This window comes from Heptranchias perlo, chromosome 13, assembly GCF_035084215.1.
Source record: "Heptranchias perlo isolate sHepPer1 chromosome 13, sHepPer1.hap1, whole genome shotgun sequence".
NCBI classification, from domain to species: Eukaryota; Metazoa; Chordata; class Chondrichthyes; order Hexanchiformes; family Hexanchidae; genus Heptranchias; species Heptranchias perlo.
In genome coordinates, this window is record NC_090337.1 from 49,417,011 (window position 1) to 49,440,898 (window position 23,888).

General features: G+C 41.7%; 1 protein-coding gene and 1 pseudogene across 3 annotated transcripts in view; one reads left to right on the forward strand and one right to left on the reverse strand.

Moving 5' to 3' along the window:
• Window positions 1–23,888, forward strand: part of clstn2a (calsyntenin 2a) — a 395,978-nt gene that overhangs the window by 277,851 nt on the left and 94,239 nt on the right. For all 3 annotated transcript variants that reach the window (XM_067995446.1, XM_067995448.1, XM_067995447.1), the window contains 2 exons: window positions 21,668–21,863; window positions 23,551–23,759. In XM_067995446.1, coding sequence (XP_067851547.1) covers window positions 21,668–21,863; window positions 23,551–23,759 — 405 coding nt within the window. The remainder of the gene's footprint in view (window positions 1–21,667; window positions 21,864–23,550; window positions 23,760–23,888) is intronic.
• On the reverse strand, window positions 14,416–14,495 carry LOC137331764 (U6 spliceosomal RNA; annotated as a pseudogene).

The following is a 23,888-nucleotide window of genomic DNA, read 5'->3' on the forward strand; positions in this document are numbered from 1 at the left end:
ATATATTGGCATGGATTGAAAATTGGTTAACAGACAGGAAACAGAGAGTAGGAATAAATGGGTCTTTTTCGGAGTGACAGGCAGTGACTAGTGGGGTACCGTAGGGATCAGTGCTTGGGCCCCAGCTATTCACAATATATATCAATGATTTGGATGAGGGAACCAAATGTAATATTTCCAAGTTTGCTGACGACACAAAACTAGGTGGGATCATGAGTTGTGAGGAGGATGCAAAGAGGCTTCAAGGCGATTTAGGCAAGTTGAGTGAGTGGGCAAATACATGGCAGATGCAGTATAATGTGGATAAATGAGAAGTTATCCACTTCGGAAGGAAAAACAGAAAGGCAGAGTATTATTTAAATGGTGATAGATTGGGGAATGTTGATGTTCAAAGGGACCTGGGTGTCCTTGTACTCCAGTCACTGAAAGCAAACATGCAGGTGCTGCAAGCAGTTAGGAAGGCAAATGGTATGTTGGCCTTCGTTGCAAGAAGATTTGAGTACAGGAGCAAGGATGTCTTACTGCAGTTATACAGGGCCTTGGTGAGACCACGCCTGGAGTATTGTATGCAGTTTTGGTCTCCTTACCTAAGAAAGGATATACCTGCCATCGAGGGAGCGCACCAGATTGATCCCTGGAATGGCAGGACTGTCGTATGAGGAGAGATTGGGTCGACTCGGCCTGTACTCACTCGAGTTTAGAAGAATGAGAGGGGATCTCATTGAAACATATAAAATCCTGACAGGGCTAGACAGACTGGATGCAGGGAGGATGTTTCCCCTGGCTGGGGGGTCCAGAACGAGGGGTCACAGTCTCAGGATACGGGGTAGGACATTTAGGTCTAAGATGAGGAGAAATTTCTTCACTCAGAGGGTGGTGAACCTGTGGAATTCTCTATCACAGAAGGCTGTGGAGGCCAAGTCACTGAATATATTTAAGAAGGAGCTAGATAGATTTCTAGACACAAAAGGCATCAAAGGGTATGGGGAGAGAGTGGGAATATGGTATTGAGGTAGAGGATCAGCCATGATCATATTGAATGGCGGAGTAGGCTTGAAGGACCGAATGGCCTACTCCTGCTCCTTTTTTCTATGTTTCTATGTTTCTCCTAGTGGCTGTATTTTTTGGAAGATGCCTGAAGCAGGCCCATGGAATGGTATTTTATGGGGAGAAAACCGTATTGCTTATTCTGTTGTGTAGATGTAACCATGTAAATAGTATATCGAATGTAAAATGTTGAGACCAGCAGCTGATGCATCTGACTGGTATATATACCATTCTGTCGCACTCCATGAATCTCTGAATTGTGATTATCACTTGCTATTCAGAGAACACTGCTGCTAGTGCCACTGTTGCTCAGTTTAAGGGCCTTTCCATTACTAGAACTATCTATTCAAGCAATGCTGTAAATGTATTTTTGATTCAAATGGTTCGAGAAAGCAAGTATCAAAAGACTTACCTGGCTCCCATGTAATTGTGGAGCCTTCTAATCAGATTCAGAAAAATGATGTAATGAAGAGTGAATTTTAATAATGCAAAGACATTCCAAGCCTGTCTGCTCCTAACTGTCTGCTGTGTGAAGGAAACTGCCTCTGTACTCTGTGACCCCTGAACTAGCATAACATATTAGTATTGCTACAAGAGACTTCAAATGTTTACCATAAAGACTTAGCACTACACAAATATACAAATATGAGCATTAGTTAATGGTTAGATTCAAGAAGCACTTATATGATCACTGCATATCACTGACATTTACACACAGACAGCCCTTAATTATTCACTTCATGAATGAAATTCAAGAAATAATTAAGCTGAATATCTTTCACTTGAAGTAAATAACTAAATAATTAGAATCATAGGGGATTATTTTCAACTTAATGACCACCTGATTTATACTGGAAAAATGGTTGCTTGGCCTCCTAATTTTGCATGGAGATCTCGCTCACCCACTGTCTTTTTTTTTTTCGCCCAACGCCATTTTGAGCCGGGGACGTTTTACTTGTAAAGGGCACCGAGCCGAAACTGGCAGACATCTCGGAAATATATGTAAATGAGGGTCCTGTGCCTGTTTCAGGACTCTACTGCCAATTTTAACTTCCTCCGTGCTGGATTAGCCCATTCTAAAACCCACCCAAAGAGGGGTAAAATTTCTCATACAAATGTAGTCTGCTATCATACTCTGATAGCACACTACATTTGGAAATGTTGCCCCAGTCAGAAAGTGAACTTCTCATCCTTCTCATAGTAAGAGTGAAGACCATAGTAAATTCACGAGCAAGAATGAAATACCCTCACAAATAGACCCTCTAAATTGAACACAAGTGCATTTCTCGGTCTGTGCATCAAGACTAAATATGAAGTATCAAAATGTTTGCTTCAGATCATCAGACAACAGCTGTAAAGTTCATGACCTTTACTTCAATTTGAATGGTTGATTGCTGTGTGGGTTGCATCTGCTGTTCCTCATTCCTATTGCCCTGAGGAACGTCAAAGAGAATCCAATAAATCTGGGCCTCCTTGGTCACAAGGGATCTAATTCTCAGACTTAGTAAGCGTTGTTGAGATAAGTCTCAACTTCCATCTTGTGAGCTGTTGAACAGGAACATTAGAAGTAACAAAATTTGATACGTGCAGAATTTAGGCTAACTTGTCTATGAGGAAACTCCCTGAAAAAAAGGCAACAAGTAGAAGGAGTTTTCATGTCGTTATGAAAGAGGGTTCGCTCAACTATTTCCAGTTTTTGATCTGAAACTCTATTCAATTATGAACACTATTTTTAATAGTGCAGATTTTATTTTATTGGTGAAAATAAAAGACACTTTATGGGCAATGCAATTGGTTATAAACGTGATAAGGATGCAGATATCATGTGCCGGCTCAGAAGCACTTTGACATGAAGCCTTAACACAAGTTATGAATGGCTTTCCCGAGTGCAGGAAACAAGGTTATGGCAAAAAAAGTCTCATAGGTATCTGAAGGAAACTCTATTCAAAATATAACCTTGCCTTGTATATTGCTTTTTTGAAAAGGCAAAAACAATGTGTATTGGAATCAAGAACCTGGAGTTACTGTAATCAGGACATTTCAACTGTGATAATTCCCCATGATTTGCTTCAGTGTCTGTTACCTCCGCATAGTTTGAATTGATACAGAAGAGTTGTTTAAGTGAACAGGAATCGGCACATCGACTCAGAAGAACAACAGCAGTTTGCAAAGAGAATGTTAAGCCTTCCCTATAAAGATGTGGTGGTGTGTCAGTTTAAACTTGCCAACCCAGCATCACCATTAATTTTCGATCTGCAGTAGCTGTCAGGAATGAAAATCGTTAATAAAGAAGGAAGAGCTGAAAACACTTGAGATGCGAGCCTGTCACAGCTGAACTGCACCTGAGTCTATGAGCAAACAACAAGCCTGCATCCCTTGCGTATTTGCTGCAATCTCTGGTAGATCTACCATTTTTGTGTCTTCATTTTGAGACATTCAGAAATAACCATCAATTGTTCTACAAGCCACACACTGTTGTAACAAATTTAATGGCATTTTGAAACCATTGTCTAGATCTCTTTACCTGCCTAGTCTGGGTCTCTTCACCTGACTAGTTAACTTCCAGGAGTGTCATAGCAGTGCAGCATGTTGCTTCTATATCCTGTTTCACGTCAGGACAGAAGGATCTGCGATTGTGCCTGCATTTCCTCAAACAAACCATGCAACAGGAAGAAAGAGCAAAATCCAAGTACTTCACCAGAAGCAGAGAGGAAGGCTATCTCCTGTGGCCAGTTACACTGTAGAACTGAAAACGGGGCCTGTAGTCTGTCTTGTAATCTGAGGAAGGTGTGTGGCCTTTGTGTGGGGAAGGTGGGTGTTCACAGATAGATTTCCACAAAAAAGTAAATCGCTCATTTTAGTGTAATTTCACCCTAATACATGGTCGTAATGGGTAAAATGTAGCATTATGGTTGATTGCATTTTAAATCACAAATAATTTTTTTTAAAAGAGGAAAAGTATATTTCATTGAACAGATGAATTGTAGTTTAGCGCAGTTCCACCACCCTGCTGCTAATTTGATATAAATACTTGCAGCAGCTTGGGTGGTAAGTTATGTGCTTGCCTCTGTGCAGAGAATGATGTGTGCTGTTAGGTGAAACTTAAGGAATTTAAAGAAACGGTTACCAAGCTCTCTCTCAACCATTTATTTATGGGCTTATTGTAATTATTTGAATGGATTTTCAAGGTGAGATTTTGTGCTTTGGTGGAATCCTGGGGGAAACTGGTCTGGTGGGGCTTCTGCCTGACTGTTGCTAATCCCTACTGAATTTTCCAAGATAATGCAAATTTAGATATTTTTGTTGTGCTCCTGGTGGGATTCCAGGGGTGGGGGAGGAAAATGACCACTGCAAGGCTTTGGTAACAGAAGCAGACTGGTTGCCATTGGCGCAGCTGAAAAAGGAGTCCAAATTTAGAAAAAAAAATCACAATTCTATGGGGTCCTGGAGTATAATTCAGCCCTTTTAAAATGTAAATGTTTTCCTGATTGTCATTGTAGTGCTCGATGGCAATAATATGCCGGTGCCCCTTGTGTCCAACGTTGCTATGGTGGTAATATCGGGAAGTAAGAGGTACAACATCTTCCTATCATTACCGCCCACTTTACACTTCAGGAGGTGGTCACGCCGCAGCTTAAGAGAGTGCGGGCAGAGAGGGACTGGGTGACTGCCAGACAGACAAGGAGGACAAGGCAGGTGGTGCAGGAGTCCCCTGAGTGCATCTCACTCTCTAACCAGTATTCAGTTCTGAATACTGGTGAGGGAGAGGGTTCCTCCGCGGAGTGCAGCCAGAGCCAAGTCCGCAGCACCATGGATGGCTCAGCTGTACGGGGGGGGGGGGGGGGGGAAGGGAGAAAGTTCAGGAGAGCAATAGTGAGAGGGGATTCTATAGTTAGGGGAGCAGACAGGCGTTTTTACGGCCGCAGACATGATTCCAGGATGGTATGCTGCCTCCCTGGTGACAGGGTCAAGGATGTCACTGAGCGGCTGCAGAACATTCTGCGGGGGGAGGGTGAACAGCCAGAGGTCCTGGTCCATATTGGTAACAACGACATGGTAGAAAGAGGGAAGAGTTCCTGCAGGCAGATTTTAAGGAGTTAGGAACAAGATTAAGAAACAGGACCTGGATGCAGATGCTGAACCCCGGGGACCAACCTTTAAAAGGAGAATGAGCGAGGGACAGCAGCACATTTGCGAGGTACTGGAACAGGTTCCACGGGCACTCTCCACAATAGCACAGTTGATGGAGGAGTTCAACTCCTGCATGAGTGGAATGGTGGCACAGGTGCGGGAGGGAATCTCTGAGATACTGTCACAGGGACGTGAGCAACTCTCTGAGATAGTGTCACGTGTAAGTGCAGGAATGTCTGCAATGGAGAGAAGGCTAGCCTCAGTTGAGCATCAAGCACGGCTCACAAATGAGTCCATTCAGGCCCTGACAATGGCCATTCGGACTCAGGGTGAGCAACATTCTGCCGCCTGAAACTTTACAACTGGGCTTCCAAGGCATCATACGTGTCCTCCAAATTGTTCTCCAGCAGGGTGGTAGGAGTGATGTGGGCCTGGTCCAGGAGAGGGATGATGGAAAAAGTGGACATGGAAGTGGGGACGCCACTCAAAGTGCTCCCACGTCTCACCCATTGCTCCCCTCTCAACCAGTACCTGCAATGATGTCTCCTCTGCAGGTAGCCGAGTCAGCCCCTGCACAGGTGCAGATGGAGCAGTTTTTGGTGGGGCCCTCATGGGCTCCAAAACCCAAGGGCGTAGACCCAAAGCATCTAATTGGTCAGGGCATGAACAAGGGCAAACTGCCACTCCCTCTGCTGCAGCCACAGGGGATGCACCACATAGAAGTAGTTGGAAGAGAAAGGCAAAGGTTTTGTGAGCACGAAAGGTACGCACAAGGGTGTTTGACAGACTGTCATGTTTTTCATTTATATTTAGTTTTTGTTAAAGTGAGGTTAAATTTTATGATTGTCACCACTGCTGCCTCATCTTGCCCATTCTTGACTGGCTTTTGTGATCGGGCCCTTTCATGAGGTTCACCACGAATGGCGACACTTGATACCACCCATCGGGTCACTTTACAGTGGGTGTATGTGTAGTTGCAGGACTGTTTTGTACAGGGAGGGGTGGGCAGCCTGGTGTGGCCGCTGCTCTATCTGGTGGTGTGAGGACTGGACTCTTCACACTTTCTGATGTTAGGAGAACCGTTCATATATCAGTGACTTCCTGGCCTCACGAGCAGCCATGTGAGCCGCTGCTCTGCCCATGGGTTCCTCCTCCTCTTCCTCCTCCTCCTCCTCCATGTGAGTTGCAGATGTGGATGAGGCCTCCTCAAGCGGCACCCCTCTCTGTTGTTGCCCTCTGTGTTCTTGTGCAGGTGCCTGTGGTGCAGCACTATGTTGTGGAGCTGCAAGTGGCGGAAGTGCACGTCCTGCCTGGCGAGGCTGGTGATGTTGCTCGTCCTCGGATGTAGTGGTGAATGCAGCCATGGCGCCCCCCCCATCCTGATGGTGTGAGCTGAGGGGGTCTGAAAAGTTGTTAAACATGTGTAAACAGAAGAATTGTGAGTGGAAAGTAAGAATTTTCAGTGAAAACACAAATAACTTGCAGCCAAAAGTTTGTGTGAAAGAACAGAGTGCCCTGCTGCAAAAACTCACCTTTTCTCCCCATCTGTCAAACAAGCATTTGAATGTCCAGCTGACTGCTGGCTGAAACACATCTGGCAGAGCATGGAGTGTTTCCCACAGCACGGGAAACACGCTGAGGAAGTTTAAACAGCAGACCCTACCTTCATCTGGACAAAATTAAGTAAATTAAGCACTTCAAGTATCTAAATAAATGTCTTAACTATCATCCCGCCGGCTTTAATTGCCAGTGGGACTTCCACATTCGGGAGGCACGCACGCATCCAGACGCGTCAACGGGGAACCCGGAAATCTACGGGTTGGAGCCGGGTTCCGAACGCACTTGGGATTTCAGCAATTTTCGGAAGCCCCCCCAGCCCCAACGCACCCTCAATTTAATTTTAAAATTGACCCCATAGAGTCTCTATGATAGGTTATTAATTGTTCATTGTAAACTGGTTTTTGCTTCAGCTTTGCAACTAAGCAGCCTTGGAAGCACGTATAAATATTACTACAAATTTCATTCTTGTCATTCTCACGGCAGGATTTGTCTAAATAAAATGGCAAATGTTGGAAATACACAACGGGCTGGCATCTGAAAGTGAACAGGGCATGCTAATGTTTTGAGGATAATCCTCCATCAGAACTAATCAACAGTCCCTGATTTTCCCTCCACCGTCTAAAAGCATTAACTTATCTTTCTCTTTCAGATGCTGACCAACGTGCTGTGCAATTCCATCATTTTATGTTGTACTTTTTAATTTCAAATTTGCAGCTCATTCTTCAGTATTTTTGAAAGTTATACCTGGTTTTTGGATTGAGTTAAGTGAAGACCATGGCACTGTAGTTGTACATGCTACTATAAAAACAATGGGCCGAATGGCCTTCTCCCATTTTGTGGTTTCTTCTATTTTCATTTACCTTTCGGATGAGACATTAGATTGAGACCCTTTCTGCCCTCTCAAATGAACATAAAAGATTCCATGACACAATTCGAAGAAGAACAGGGGAGTTCTCCTGTTGTCCTGGCCAACGCATAGAAGAACAAATATGTAGGCAAATTTCTGAGTGCAAAAATAAGAGGGCAATAATAGTAGGGGACTTCAACTACCCTAACATCAACTGGGATTCAAACAGTGTGAGGGGCACAGAGGGCAGAGTACGTGACAAGCCCAACAAGAGGGGATGCAATTCTAGATTTAGTCCTGGGAAATGAAGATGGGCAAGTGGGTGAAGTGACAGTGGGTGACCATATTGGGGATGGTGACCACAATTCAGCTAGTTTTAACATTATTATGGAAAAGGACAGAGTTAAATCAGGAGTAAATGTTTTAAATTGGGGGAAGGCAAATTTTACAGAACTAAGAGGTGATTTGGCAGAAGTGGACTGGACACAACTACTTGAAGAGAAATCAGTGGCAAGCCAGTGGGAAGCACTAAAAAGTGAAATTCTATGGGTACAATGCAGACACGTTCCCTCAAAGAAAAGGGTGGCACTGCCAAATTTAGAGCCCCCTGGTTGTCTAGAAGTACACGGGACATGATAAAGCAGAAAAAGAAAAATTATGACTGTCACAGAAAACTAAATACTGCAGAAAGCCTAGAGGAGTATAGAAAGTACAAGGATGACGTAAAAAAGGAAATAAGGAAAGCAAAGAGAGGGCATGAAAAAATATTAGCTAGTAAGATTAAAGAAAACCCAAAGATGTTTTATCAGTACATTAAGAACAAGAGGATAGCTAAGGAAAAGGTGGGACCCATCAGGGATGATAAGAGTAACTTGTGTGTAGAAGCAGGTAGGGTTTTAAATGAATATTTTGTCTCCGTATTCACAAAGGAAAGGGATGATCAGGACTTAGTAGTTAGAGAAGAGGTGTGAAATATTGGATAAGGTAAACATAACGAGAGAGGAAGTACTAGAGGGACTGGAATCCTTGAAAGTTGATAAGTCACCAGGGCTGGATGGGTTGTTTCCTAGGCTATTGAAGGAAGCCAGGGAGGAAATAGTGGATACTATGAGGATCATTTTCCAATCCTCACGAGATACAGGGGAGGTACCGGAGGACTGGAAGACTGCAAACGTAGTGCCATTATTTTAAAAGGGAAAAAAGGATACGCGGGAAAGGCCGAACAATTATAGGCTGGTCAGTCTTACCTCGGTTGTGGGCAAACTATTAGAATCAATACTGAGAGATAGGATAAACTGTCACTTGGAAAGGCATGGTTTAATCAGGGATAGTCAGCATGGATTTGTTCAGGGAAGATCATGCCTTACAAATCTGATTGAATTCTTTGAGGAAGTGACAAGGAGGATTGATGAGGGTAGTGCAGTGGATGTTGACTACATGGATTTTAGTAAGGCATTTGACAAGGTCGCACATGACGGACTGGTCAGAAAGGTAAAAGCCCATGGGATACAGGGAAATGTGGCGAATTGGATCCAAAATTGACTCAGTAACAGGAATCAAAGGGTAATAGTCAATGGATGTCTTTGTGAATGGAAATCCGTTTCCAGTGGTGTGCCACAGGGCTCAGTGTTGGGTCCCTTGCTGTTTGTGGTATATATTGATGATTTGGACTTGAATGTAGGGGCATGATTGGCAAATTTGCAGACAACATAAAAATTGGCCGTGTAGTTGATAGTGAAGAGGATAGCTGTAGACTCCAAGAAGATATCAATGGGTTGATGGAGTGGGCGGAAAAGTGGCAAATGGAGTTCAACTCAGAGAAGTGTGAGGTAATGCACTTTGGGAGGGCAAACAGTAAAAGGGAGTACGCAGTAAACGGGAATATATTGAGAGAGGTAGAGGAAGTGAGAGACCTTGGAGTACATGTGCACAGGTCCCTGAAGGTGGCAGTACAAGTAGGTAAGGTTGTGAAGAAGGCATACGGAATGCTCTCTGTTATTAGCCGAGGTATAGAATACAAAAGCCGGGATGTGATGATGGAACTATATAAAACGCTGGTAAGGCCACAGCTGGAGTATTGTGCGCAGTTCTGGTCACCACATTATAGGAGGTACGTAATTGCTCTGGAGAGAGTGCAGAGAAGATTTACAAGAATGTTGTCAGGGCTTGAAAATTGCAGCTACGAGGAGAGATTGGATAGGCTGGGGTTGTTTTCCTTGGTGCAGAGGAGGCGAAGGGGTGACTTGATTGAGGTGTACAAAATTATGAGGGGCCCAGATAGAGTCGACAGGAAGTACCTGTTTCCCCTAGCGGAGAGTTCAAGAACTAGAGGACATAGATTTAAGCTGATTGGCGGAAGGATTAGAGGGGACATGAGGAAAAACTTTTTTACCCAGAGGGTGGTGGGTGTATGGAATTCGCTGCCCGAATTGGTAGTAGAGGCAGGAACCCTCAATTCTTTTAAAAAGTACCTGGACCTGCACCTAAAGTGCTGTAAGCTGCAGGGCTACGGACCAAGTACTGGAAGGTGGGATTAGAATGGGCACCTGGTTGTTCTTTGAGCTGGCGTGGACACGATTGGCCAAATGGCCCCCTTCTGTGCTATATCTTTTCTATGGTTCTATGGTTCTAACCAACATCACTAAAAACCGAACATCTGGTCATTTATCTCACTGCTGCTTGTGGGACCTTGCTATGTGCAAATTGGCCACAACATTTGCTTACGTTGCAGCAGTTACTACATTTCAAAAATACTTCATTGGCTGTGAAGTCCTTTGGGACATCCTGAGGACATGAAAGGCGCAGTATTAATGCAAATTTGTGTGTGTGTCACTCTATTGTGGAGAGAATAGAGCAGGTAAATGATTTTTAATGCAGGACACTGACTATTAGATATGATATTTTAATTATTTTTCCAATCATGACATGCTGCCAAGAATTCCACTTCAGAGGCATTTTAGCAGTGATACACCCAATTAACATAAACCACCTGCATAACTATAGATAAATCATGAAGCTTTGTTCCTAATCAGGAAGAAGTTTGAATTGATTGTAGACCATTTTACGACCCCTCCTCTCTATATGTGATTCCAGAGAAAGGCCCAATAAACATTATCTTATACCTGAAAATCTCATGTTGCTTCAATGCCTTTCGGAAAGTGAGGGTGCGCAATGAAACAGAGTAGACTTGATGTCAGTTTACTGATGATTGAGCGCATTGCTCCTAAATTCACCTGCCGTCAATTCTCTTGTTACTGTGACTCCCAGTGACAGGAACACTTTAAGGATTGGCATGAAGTGCTGATCTGTTTTGCTTGTTCTTCAGCATGATGTTAATCTGGAATGTCTTTATTTTATAGCAATAAGAGTTGTTGGATTTTTGTGATGGCAAAAGTAAAGAAATCTTGTGAGGCAGTTTGACATCTTATTTTATTGTGCTGAGGTAAAATTAAGGAATGTGAAATTCTTCTTTTTGTAGAAACAGGAGAATGTCTGTTTTCTTTAGGAACTAATGGCCCACGAAGGAAATCACATCCTCAGTAATCCCATGTTTCGAAGCTGAGTATTCCCATGATTATACATGTATTTCCAGTAGAGTTCATTGGATATTGATCAAGAACCAAACCTCTTGTTGATTTTTTGTCTGTTTCCTCCTCCCTCTCCTTCCTCCCCCCATCTTTTCCTGACCCAGGGTGGCTGTGGCTAACTGTAGTGCCCCCGCTGTTACGCTGGTTGAGAACAGCTAATGCAACATGACTGGGGGCTCTTCTGATGTAACTCAGAGACGGTGACTTGACCTATGAGTCACTGGGGGAGTCTAAAGATATTGAAGCACAATCTGTAATTGGTATAGAAATATTTTAGACTACATACTGGAGTCTTTTTAAGAAATTATCACTCCAAAACAACATTTTAAATTCTGATTTAAAAGACCAACTGTTGTTGCTTCCATTCCCATACATTCCAATGGCCAACAAATAGCCAGTGAAGTTACAAGACTGAATGTGTTGGACATAAAGTTTGAAACATTTAAAATGATCTGGGGTTTGAACTCATTTAATGAGAGGAGCTCCTCCCTAAAACCCTGAAGATATCATTTATTAATTAAAGGCCTAGTGGTCATAATGATGTCAGTTGAGGGGATCCCTGTGGGCCAGCCCCATTACTTTGAAATGTTATGAGTGTTTGTTGAACTATATTCAACCAACATTGAGTTGATTTTTTTTTCATAAAACTCAATCCTTGTTGAGTTTTTTGCTACTTTGGGACTGAATTTTTAAAGAAGACATGGGGGGATAATTTTAACCTAACTCGCTGGGCGGGAATCCCATGGGATCGGGTGGAATGCTGGTTTTACAGCCTGCCCAATATTACTCTCTATTGACCGTAATGGAGAGTAAAGTCGGGCGGGTGTAAAATCTGCATTGTATCAGATGTCGTCAGTTTCCCAACAGGCGGTTTAGGTTAAAATTGACCCCATGGATCCTGGTCAGTCAGAAAAACAAACCAATCATGACCATAAGAATGCTGGAACTTGCTCCAGAGGGATTCCATTGGATTGACAGTATTGAAGTGTAACTGCTTGACTGACATGAATTTAACAGGAACCTACTGAGCTATACTGAAGACCTGTTCATGTACTGCTTTCAGTCAAAAAGAAAATGACAAAATAACTACTTGTAACATGTCCAGATATACACATTTCACATTCAGTGTATTTATTTATAAACTGTGAATAAATGTACACCCTTTTTAGGACTGAGTAGTTCTGTTACCTTTCTTCTTTGCTCATTTTTATGTTCAATTTTTCTCCCATTTCCTTTCCTCCTGTTCTGAAGCCAATGATTTGTGAGGGGCGTAGCTCTACAATTATGTAGATAGCAGCAGGTGTCCCTGTTATCTTGCCCAAGTTGACCGTTCTTTGTGTATGAGTGTGTTTGTGTGTCTCGTATTGGCTGGTTATTGGACTATGGGAGGTATCGCATTCAAATCAGATCCATTCATGCAGCAGGGTCACTGGACAGCAACAGGCATTAGGAAGCCTGGTGTTTTTTTCATTTAACCAAGCAGATTGATTGATGCTGGTCTAAATTCTGCTGTCAACTTACCCACTAAGCCATCAAGTAAGCAATTGCTCCTTTGTTTTAAGCATTGACTGGAATTTTTACATCGAATTACATCGCATGCGCAGCATAGAAACAGGCCATTCAGCCCAACTGGTCCATGCCAGTGCTTATACTCCACATGAACCACCTCCCACCCCTCTTCATCTAACCCTATCAGCATAACCTTCTGTTTCTTTCTCCCTCATGCTTATCTTAAATTCATTTAAGCTATTCGCCTCAACTACTTCTTATAGTAGCGAGTTCCACATTCTAATCACTCTCTGGGTAAAGATGTTTCTCCCAAATTCTCTATTGGATTTATTAGTGACTGTTTTTGATACACTCATGGATAGTGTCCATTGAATGAGTGCCTATTTCGAGGTTTTACATGGCTCGTCCACATTGCAATACCCAGCTTCACCACAGCCAAGTTGGGCCGGCTGCTATGAATTGCAGGAGGGGTTGATCTGTGATTGGGAAAACAGACATTACCGTCAGGTTCACCAGGCATGGAATCCACCATAACAGAGAGATGCGACTGAACTAGTGTCGTTAGGTTTGCAGCCTTGCTTGCCGATTACCCATGATCATCATCTGATGGTTGCGCTTTATTACTAATTATCACACACCAGACAATGTAGTATAACATAACAATAACGGATTTAACATGTAACGTATTTACAGAGAGTCGGATTAGCGGCTCTTTAGTTGACCCATCAACTTTGTCATTTCAACGACCATATTAGTGTCTCTTGTTTCGGGAACCCCCCGCAGGGTTGCTTCTATTCTGGTTTCCATACCCACTGAACTGGGGATTGATTGGTGTATCGGCTCTCTTCTTGGAACGCCATCCTCGAGGTTCTGTGGAGCTCTCTTAGACATCACCGACTGAGAACTACTTTCACGGTCCCCTGGTCTTCAGAATTGACTGACAGTCCGTTCCAGTCCAGTCTTCCGTGATTTGGTTTACAGCTGGGCACTTGTAGATCTTGACAGGTTGCCACCTTCCATCTCGATAGAGGCTTATGATGCTAGTACTGCAGGAGTCAGTCTAGCGGTGCAGCTTTTGTATTTTACGCCTTGGTTAGCTGCCACCAATCGGCGGAGAGGTTTTTTGCCAGGTACCAATGCCATCCAGCCGTGAGCGAACTCACATATTTTTGTTTTAGAAGGTTCCCCTCCTGAGGGAGTGTGATCTCTGTCAGATCACCCTTTGTGCATTCTTTGAGCAGTCGCAACAGCCACGTGTCGTAAGGGGGCTGGCCGGAACACGACTCACTGTGACCGAGAACACACAAGACAATCACAGTTACAGTAAGACGAAGACTTCACCAAGTGAGTGCAAGTTTGGTCGCGATTTAACAGCAGAGCTGCATGACTACAGCTGCCTTACTACTGTAACCGGACTTACTAAATCAAACACTGGTTGAGGGCAAGTCGTTACCCCCAACTTTTGGTTCCACAACGGGCATCCGCCTGGGCTCTTGCCTGGACAGGTCAAGAGAGAAATCGCTTACCTCTGCGGATCTACGCAGATCACCTGTTAAGCAAGTTCTTTGAGCAGCCCATTCAGCCAATGATGTTATGTTGTTTCCAGCGGGACCGTGTGGAGGCATGGCTCACTGTGTCCGAGAACTTACAAAAGAGTCACAGCTACAGCAACCAGAGGGCAACACTCCGAGACCACCTACTAAGGCCTCGAAGAGAGTCTTAGTTACTCCCGTCAAAATTATGGAACACTTTACGAATTTGCATGTCATCCTTGCGCAGGGGCCACGCTAATCTTCTCTGTATCGTTCCTCATACTGATGGCCCCTAGTTCTCATCTTCCCCCGCAAGTGGAAACATCTTCTCTACGTCTACCCTATCAAACCCTTTCATAATCTTAAAGACCTCTATCAGGTCACCCCTTAGCCTTCTCTTTTCAAGAGAAAATAGTCCCAGCTTGTTCGATCTTCCCTGATCGTTAAACCTCACAGTTCAGGTATCATCCTTGTAAATCTTTTTTTCACCACCTCCAGTGCTTCTATATCATTTTTATAATTTGAAGCCAGAACTGTTCACAGTACTCCAAGTGTGGTCCAACCAAGGTTCTATATAAGTTTAACATAACTTCTCTGCTTTTCAATTTTGTCCCTCTAGAAATGAACCCCAGTACTTTGTTTGCTTTTTTAATGGCCTTATTAACCTGCGTCGCTACTTTTAGTGATTTGTGTATCTGTACCCCAAGATCCCTTTGCTCCTCTATCCCATTTAGACTCTTATTTTCCAAGGAACATGTGGCCTCCTTATTCTTCCTACCGAAATGTAATACCTCACACTTATCCATATTGAAATTCATTTGCCAATTATATGCCCATTCTGCAAGAGAAAATTAATGTCTTCTTGTATTTTGTCACAGTTTTCCTCAATATTAACTATACCCCCCAATTCAGCAAATTTTGAAATTGTACTTCCAATTCCCAAGTCCAAATCATTAATGTAAATTGTGAACAACAGTGGTCCCAGTACCGATCCCTGTGGAACACCCCTTCCCACCTTTTGCCAGTCTGAGTAACTACCCGTAACCCCTACTCTGTTTTCTGTTTTGTAGCCAGCTTGCTATCCATTTTGCCTCTTGTCCCCTGACACCATATGGTTTGACCTTAGTCATGAGTCTGCTATGCAGTACGTTATCGAAGGTCTTTTGAAAATCCAAATATATTACATCTACTACATCACCCTTGTCTACCCTTTCTGTTACTTCTTCAAAGAATTCAAAAAGGTTGGTCAAGCAAGACTTTTCCTTTTGAAATCCATGCTGACTATTCTTTATTATATTTTCGGTTTCTAGATGTTTTTCTATTATATCTTTGATTCAAGTTTTCATTATATTTCCTACCACTAACGTTATGCTAACTTGTGTATAGTTCCCTGGATTGTTCAATCTCCCTTTTTAAATATAGGAATCACATTAGCTGTTTACCAGTCCTCTGGCACTATTCCTTTTCTAATGAATTTTTATATATATGTAATATTGTCTCTGCTATCTCTTTTAATATGCACGGTGCCATCCATCCTGACCGAGGTTTTATTCTCTCTAAGTTTGATTAGTTTATCAATTATCTTCCTCCTTTGAATCTTAAATGTCTTTATATCTTTTTTGATCATTTTGTATAATGCCATATCTACCTTATTAGTCTCCCTGGTAAATACTGAGGCAAAGTGACTGTAATTTTGAACTCAATTTTTTTTTAAAAACACGAAGATCTATCTGGGGTGGTAAATTCGTTTTTGGACGTATGCATAATAGCAGTTACCCAGATATGTAAATTACTCAATCTTTTTAATTTTTATGCATTTTTTTTTACTTGTTATGCATCCTTTCACAGTCTGTCCATATCACATTTTTACAAAGATCCTTTTTACCTTTTCCAGTGGCTTAGGTGAATGTTAAAGAATCCTAGCACTACTTGAAGAAGAGCATCTGCTATTCTGACCAGCAATCTTTCCTCAACCAACTTCACCAAAAACAGATTAACTGGCCATTCATTCAATGACGATGGGATCTTGCTGTTTGCAAACTGGCTGCTACATTTGTCGACATAAAAACATTTACTCCACTTGATAAGTTCATTGTATGGAAAGCTCCTTAGGACCTTTTGTGAGAAATGTGATGAGATGCTATGTTTGCAATTGTTTTTCTGCAATATTTTACAAATGAAAATATGATTCCAGTAGTACTGAGTTTCATGATTTATTTCCATATGTATACCTAGATTTTTCATTTATCAGCTTCTAATAAATAGTCACAGATGTTAGCTTCTAATTGACAGCCTTGGGATTTTAGCAGACTGCACTGACGATATGTTTCATTTAGTTTGAGACTGCTCTGATTATTGTAAGTTAATGAGACTTCCAACTGTCTGATCCCTTTGCAATCAGATGGTGTAATGTGTTTCAAAGTGATTATCTTTAAAAAGAAATTAAGGGCAGATGCATGACACTGACTCCAGAAAACTAAAGTAAATAAAGCAAATAGCAAAATAGTATAAGCCCCATGGATTTGACACACTTTCCTGTAGTCTAATGCTCCTTAGATACAGGGTTGCTAAGGCATAGAGTGCAAGCAAAGAATTGAAATGAGAATGCTCATCTCCTAGGGGTATTCAAAAGCAAGGGTGTGTTCATATTAGTATTAGTCAAAAACATAATCCCATAATTTAAGGAGTCTGTTTTTTGATTCTTTCTTCAGCTGCTTTTTATCTACACCATTTCTATGTCCCATGCAGGCTTACATTATATGAAATTGAAAAACATACATACTGCTACCGGTTAAAATACTTCTCTATACCTTTGTGCGATTTAAACACATTAACATGATTTAAAACTGAAAAGAAAATGTAATATACACAGGAGTGTTACATCTTTGTAAAAGAGAAAGCATTGTTTCTCAGTAAAACCTTCTCTTCTGTCAGTTGACCTTCTTCTAACATCGCCTCGAGTGAAACATTCCTGCTTTCTTGTCCTATGCCACAGAGTCCAATAGCAAACCAGCCATGAATGTGGCCATGAAGAATAGGAATCCACCGGACAGTAAGAGAAAAGAGAAAAACCTGTATATGTTATTTAAAAAAGAAAATGTGCTGGGAATTCAAGGCTGCCACATATAGTCCATAGTAAGAATAACAGGACAGTTGCTTATTCTTTACCCTTGGTTTACAATGATGTTCAAACCTCTTGAGTATGTTATGCACACAATTGCTGTGATCTTAAAATATTAAACAGTCTAAGGAGTTCATAAGAGAACATGAAAAGGCTAGAACATGAAAAGACCAATCACTCAACCCAGCTTATTCTCTCATTAAGCCATGTAGAATCTCTTTATCATGATGCCTGTTGTATATTTTCGTTTCATACTTAAAGAATTGTGAGTCTGATATCAAAGTTCAATGGTTTCCCCTTTATTCACTTCCGTGTAGAGAGTGTTGGTTACATGGATAAAGTATCGTCAATGACATAAGCGCGCGTTTCTATCAGATGCCACCTCAAGACAGTGAGGAATGGCTCCTGGTTACAATACTGCTGAACAAACACAGGCAAGCTTTCTTATACATTACTACAGGCTTGCAGTTACATTGCTACCATTGGTTCATTTGAAATTATATACATTGTTAAACACTTAATCTAATCATAGGAACTGACCAGACGAGACCACCATTGAGTGCAAAATAGCTAAGCATTGCCGTCCCCAAGACAAAGGAGAATCTTGGACTCAATGGAAGCTATTTGCTGATCAGTAAACCTAAGTACCTCTGTACTAGCTCAAAAACTTTAATTCTTTTAACATCTTCCAGTTCTGACGAAAGGTCATCAACCTGAAACATTGGGCTTCATTTTAGCACCCGCTATCGGGTGCGTTCCTGGCGGGGGGGGGGCTCCGAAAATCAGGGTAGTGCAGAAGGAGATGTGGGGTGGGGGCGGTGATGTGGCAGACAGAGTGTAGGGGAATGAGTAAGTGTACTCACTCTGGTGACCTACTTAGGTCATTGGAGCGCCTCCTGCACTGTATGCAGGTGGGCGATATGTTGGTGATGCAGGTGACTTCCTCTGCCACCTCGAGCCAGGCCTTCCTGGTGGCAGAGGCAGGCCGCTTCCTCCCGCCCACCGGGGGGAAGATCTCTGTCCTCCCCCTCCTCCTCACCCCATCTAATGATACCTGGAGTGAGGCATCATTAAACTGGGAGCAGCCTTCCCCCTGGGCTGCTCCATGCTGTAATTTTTGCTATTTGTTGCAGCATCTGTCAGTGGAGGACTGCCCCTTTAAATAGAGCTCCTCCAGCTGACAGACCTTACTGCACATGCGCAGCCCGCCCGCCGTGCAGATCAGTAGTGGGGAACCCGGAAGACCAGGTAAGTGGATCCAATTAGGCTGCGATCGCGCGGGGGGCAGACTGATTTCGCCCGGCGCGTTACCCACGCACCCAATAGCCCCCCCGCCGCGAACCCGCAGCCCTGGTAACATCAAGCCCATTAACTCTGTTTCTTTCTCCACAGACGCTGTCTGATTTGCTGAACTTCCCCAGCATTTTCTGTTTTTATTTCAGATTTCCAGCATCCGCAGTATTTTGCGTTTGAGTAAATCTAAGTACTAATGAACAGGATTCCCATTAAAAGCACTTAATCTAATCACTGAGCCCATTTCATGTTAATGGGAAAAAGATTTCACCACACAATAGAGAATAATTGGGTTCCAGCCTGGCCTCCTTTGGAGAAGGGTACAGTCTAGATTTACTTACTGGCTGCATGTAAAGAAAAATCCACCCACGAATAGTACTAACTTTTATAATGGGTAGTTTAGAAGGGAACCAGAAAAAAGCAAACAATGCCTAAGTTACTTCCTTGTCTTTTCTTAACACTTACCTAATTCTTTACACTTCAATGTTTCCAACAATGCCTACTCAATTTATTGAATCTTCTGATGAAATGTTCTGCACATTTTCTCCTTGTTCCACTGTAAAGTTAGGTCAGGTATTACTCCAGAATGCCCATGTGAGTTCACATCCTGCATTGTTTAAGATTGCTTCCCTGATATTTCTATGCTGTCAGCAATTCAATAACCGTGCCATTGAAAATATTTGCGAGTCATGGAAATATTTTAAGGGGGGGTGAAATTCAACTTTGGCGAGGGCGCAAACCGGGCAGTCGCACATGTACCTGTAATACAAGTGCCTGATTTTCCTTCTCATTGAGGTTAATAGCTGAGACAAATTGGGAAATTTCGATCTTTGTTTTGTACAGTTTGTAAAATAGCTATAATTAAAATTGAAGCTGTCCTCCCTCATCAAGTTTTAAAATGGAGCAAGCGGTGTGTTGGTGGGAGTGCCCAAATGCCTATATTCAGAACTCAGTTGAGCCAATGTTGCTTTCATAACCAAAAAAGATTATTTGAAATGTTCATATATGCAGATGAACAGTGATGTCAACTATTCATTCTTAATACTAAGCAATTGAAGTCTTCAGCTGTGAGGGGCAAAACCACATCTAGGGTAGTGTTGTCCAGTGCATTAGCTACGAGCCACATGTGGCCAATTGGGAATCCAGATGTGGTTCATTGCATTTTTGATTAGTAAAATGATTAGTTAAATGAGTAATAGATACTATCGTTGGGCATGTGATCTTGATACTCGTATTCGCACGGCATAGCGTGTATTTTTTAAGTTTTTTTTGCATTTGTTGATAAGATGAAAAGCAGAGTGTGAGAATGTTTTTTGATCATTGCTTCTGCTTTACTTCCTTGGTTACTGCTTATTGGTTATCCGCTAAAATGGTGTGTAACACTGGTGAAAATGCCAGACTTCAGCGCCACGGAAACACCAGCAATATTGCGTGGAGAGGAGAGCTGTTATCGAGGTCAGCTCGACCAATCGGAATAACCATTCCAGACCAGCAGAACACCGCAAGCCCAACCAATAACGAGCAGCTCCAACAGGGCAAACCATGGCAAATGGCAAGCAGCATCCAATCGCGTTCTAGATGGAAAGCAGGGGCGGGTCTTGCGGGAGTCAACATTTTCTGCAATCACTCTGATCGCAACTGCTGGACATAAACCTAGACGCTTTACTGAGATGTGCTGTGTCTGAAAATTCATGCCAGAATTCCAAACTTTAGTGAAAGAGAAAGTTTCACACTGAATAGTGGTAGATGTTTAAGTAAATGTACACATGAAGTATATTTACCTTGTATTGTGTTCGAGGCATTTTTTACTAAAATTAGTACATGTGGCTAAAACTGTGTTGGTGTAGCCAAACCTGTGGCTGGTCAATGATTTTTATTGGACAACACTGATCTGGGTATTAGAGAATTTATGTTAGAATGGGAATACTGAGTGGGCTTCTGCAGGGTTCAGTGTTGGGACCATTACAGTTTCTGATTGACGTCAGTGACCTGGATTCAGAAACTCAATGCAAAGTGGTCAAATTTGCAGATGATAGCAGACAAGGAGGGGCAATAAAATTGGAAGAAGCAGATGAAATTTAAAGTAATGCAGACAATTGCAAGGTTCTGCACACAGGAAGGAAAAATAGGCAACGCAAGAATTCCACAGCTAAGGTTGAAGCTGAGAAAGACTTAGGAGTCTTCGTAGTTTTGACGATAAACATGTCCAACCAATGCAGAGCAGCTATCATCAACGCCAATAGAATATTGAACTACACCATTAAAACAATAAAATATAAGTCAGAGGAGTTAGTACTCAGTTTATAGTACTCTGGTCAGACCACACCTCGAATATCATGTCCAATTCTGGCTACCAAGAAACAAGAAAAAAATTGAAGCACTGGAGGCAGTGCAGAGAAGAGCCACAAGGTTAATTCCTCGTTTCAGGGTCTGAGTTATGAGGCAAGGCTGGAGAAACTTGGGCATTATAGCATCTTCAAGAGGTATAAGAGTCTTATAGAGGTATATAAGATAGCAAAAGCAACAGAGAAGGTAAAGCCAGAATATTACTTTAAATGAAATTGAGGGAGTAGAATAAGGTGACACAGGTTCAAACTAGTAAAAGCTAATTTTAGAACTGTTATCTAGGAATTCATCTTCCCACAAAGAGTAATCCACACTTGAAATAGACTCCCAAATAGAGCAGTAATGGGAACTACCCTGGAATCATTTACAAGACAATTGGATGCCATAATGGGGGGATTTTAGGATCTTTTTGGTGGATGAATTAAGATGGGTGAATGGCCTTCCTCGTCTGTAAATATTTTGTGATCTTATGAAATGGCAATTTCCAGAGATTGACAACTCATCTCACAAAGTGTAAAATTGGTTAAACTTTTTGCTTGTTTGAAAACAAGTGGTTGTAATATGAGAAAAGCCCACAGGCATAAATCGTAGCTCTGGCTGCTAGTTTTCTGTTCTGGCAAAAGCATTCAAACTTGTGCGTGCCTATAATATTTGTATTATACAGATCACACAACCAAGATTTTTTTTGTTACAGGTGAGATCTGCGCTTTTAAGATCCATGGTCAGGATGTGCCCTTTGAAGCTGTGGTGCTAAACAGGACATCTGGGGAAGGTCTGCTGCGAGCAAAAAGTCCAATCGACTGTGAACTTCAGAAAGAGTACACATTCATCATTCAGGCATACGACTGTGGAGCCAGACCTGGTGGAACTTACTGGAAAAAATCACACAAGTGAGTAACTTGCCCCTAATATAGTTAGAATTAATTGTTACTTGTATGGTATGTTGGTGAGAATACAGATTGATGGCACGGTATGTAACTATAGGAAATAGACTGGGCAGAAGTTTGGAAAGATTTTCAGTGTAACACTGTATATTAAATAATTTGAAGTAGTACAGATTATAATATTAAAAATGGAAGAATTTTATATTGCCTTTGCTGTTCTTTGAACGTTACAATCTTGTCATGGGTCCTGTTGATTTTTTTTTAACTTGTGAAACATCAATGCCAAATATTTTTGATTTCAAAAGATATTCTGGAATCTTAGGAGATTAAATTTGACTTTAGCCAAATTGCAAACCAAGCGATAGCAAATCAGCAACCCATTTTACACCCGCGGGCTATTGAATATATAGAATAATGTGCAACGCTATTCAAGGTGTATCGGTGTAGAGTGAAAACACAGACATTTAGTTTGGATACACAGATGTTGAACAGTGTACAATTATTAAAGGTTTAGACTTAAGGGTACAGAGTAACATGTAGTTATTCAGAATCTAAATATAGGGTTCACAGTCAGGAAGAGTTTAGGTCTATAAGTGAAGAATTTCCATCCATGTAAAGATTGAGCATTCAATTAATGCTCACTTTAAAAAAATCAAACGACGAATTCAGAGCCACTTCAGTATGCGCTGATGATATCAACGGTATCAATGCTGATGTGATCAATGGTATGTGCTGATGATATCAATGGAGGAACCCAATTGTGTGACACTAATCTAACATGCACAGTTGAAGCAGAGGTACCACTGGGTTAATGACTATACCTCCATTGAAATTCAGCTACCCGAAACGTTAACTTGTCTGTTCTCTCCGCAGATGCTGACTAACCTGCTGAGTGTTTCCAGCAATTTCTGTTTTAATTCTGTCCCTCACTTTGTCGTGCTCAGTAGCTCTTTCTAACCAGTACCGCATAACTTTTTTTTAAAAAAACAACAAATGGCAGAAATAAAGGGATGTTAAAATAGATAATCCCTTGAAATTGTTTGACTTTTATAAAGGATGAGGGTAATTCTATGAGTGTATGCCATCACTGATGGATAGTTATCACAAAGTTCTTTAGTGGTCTGGAATAATTCTTCAAAAGTTCAGTTAAACTTCATTTGCCAGGTTTCTCCATTTTATTTCAAGTCTCTACTGATTTCATAGTATTTTGTGGAGATGTGAAAAAAATTGGAAAACTTAACACGATTCATCTCTATCCATCTGGCAAAGAGAGATCCCTGTTCTACAGAGAGAATCCAGCTCATACCTGCTTTCTCCATTCAGCAGATATGTTACAAAATTTAATCTTTAATAGTCGCCCCAGAGCAAAGAAGAAGTCTCTGCCTAAATATCTATTAGGACAAGCAATGGTGCTTGACCATAATGTTATCTTGTCTTTTAAGATGTTTCATTATATTGTACTTTATTTCATTTCTAGGCAACATAATTGTGTAATTGTGTGGAACCAAATATTACATAAATAATAAGAATTGTCTCAAAAACCTTACCAATGACATTTTGATTGATAATGCATATATTTCTGTACATTTTTTGTTTTTTTTAGTAATAGATACTTCAATCATAAAAATAACATGCTTGTTAGTATTTTGTTGCCTGTTTATGGAGCACTAAAGATTTTGTGATCTGTTTACAGGGCAGTGGTGCACATTCAGGTGAATGACATCAATGAGTATGCACCAATGTTCAAAGAGACAGTGTACAAAGGTGCGATCACAGAAGGGAAGCTGTATGACAGCATACTGCAGGTGGAAGCAGTGGATGAGGATTGTTCTCCTCAGTACAGCCAGATTTGCAATTATGAAATTGTCACACCTGATGTACCATTCGCTGTTGACAGAAATGGTAAGTTCCAACCGAATGAAATGTGTTGTATTTCTTTATTATAATTTAAATAATTGTCCTCTTGTTTCATAAGACTTTCAGAATATATTCTTTCCCCCTACATTTTAAATGTATCTTCTTTCCTTGCCT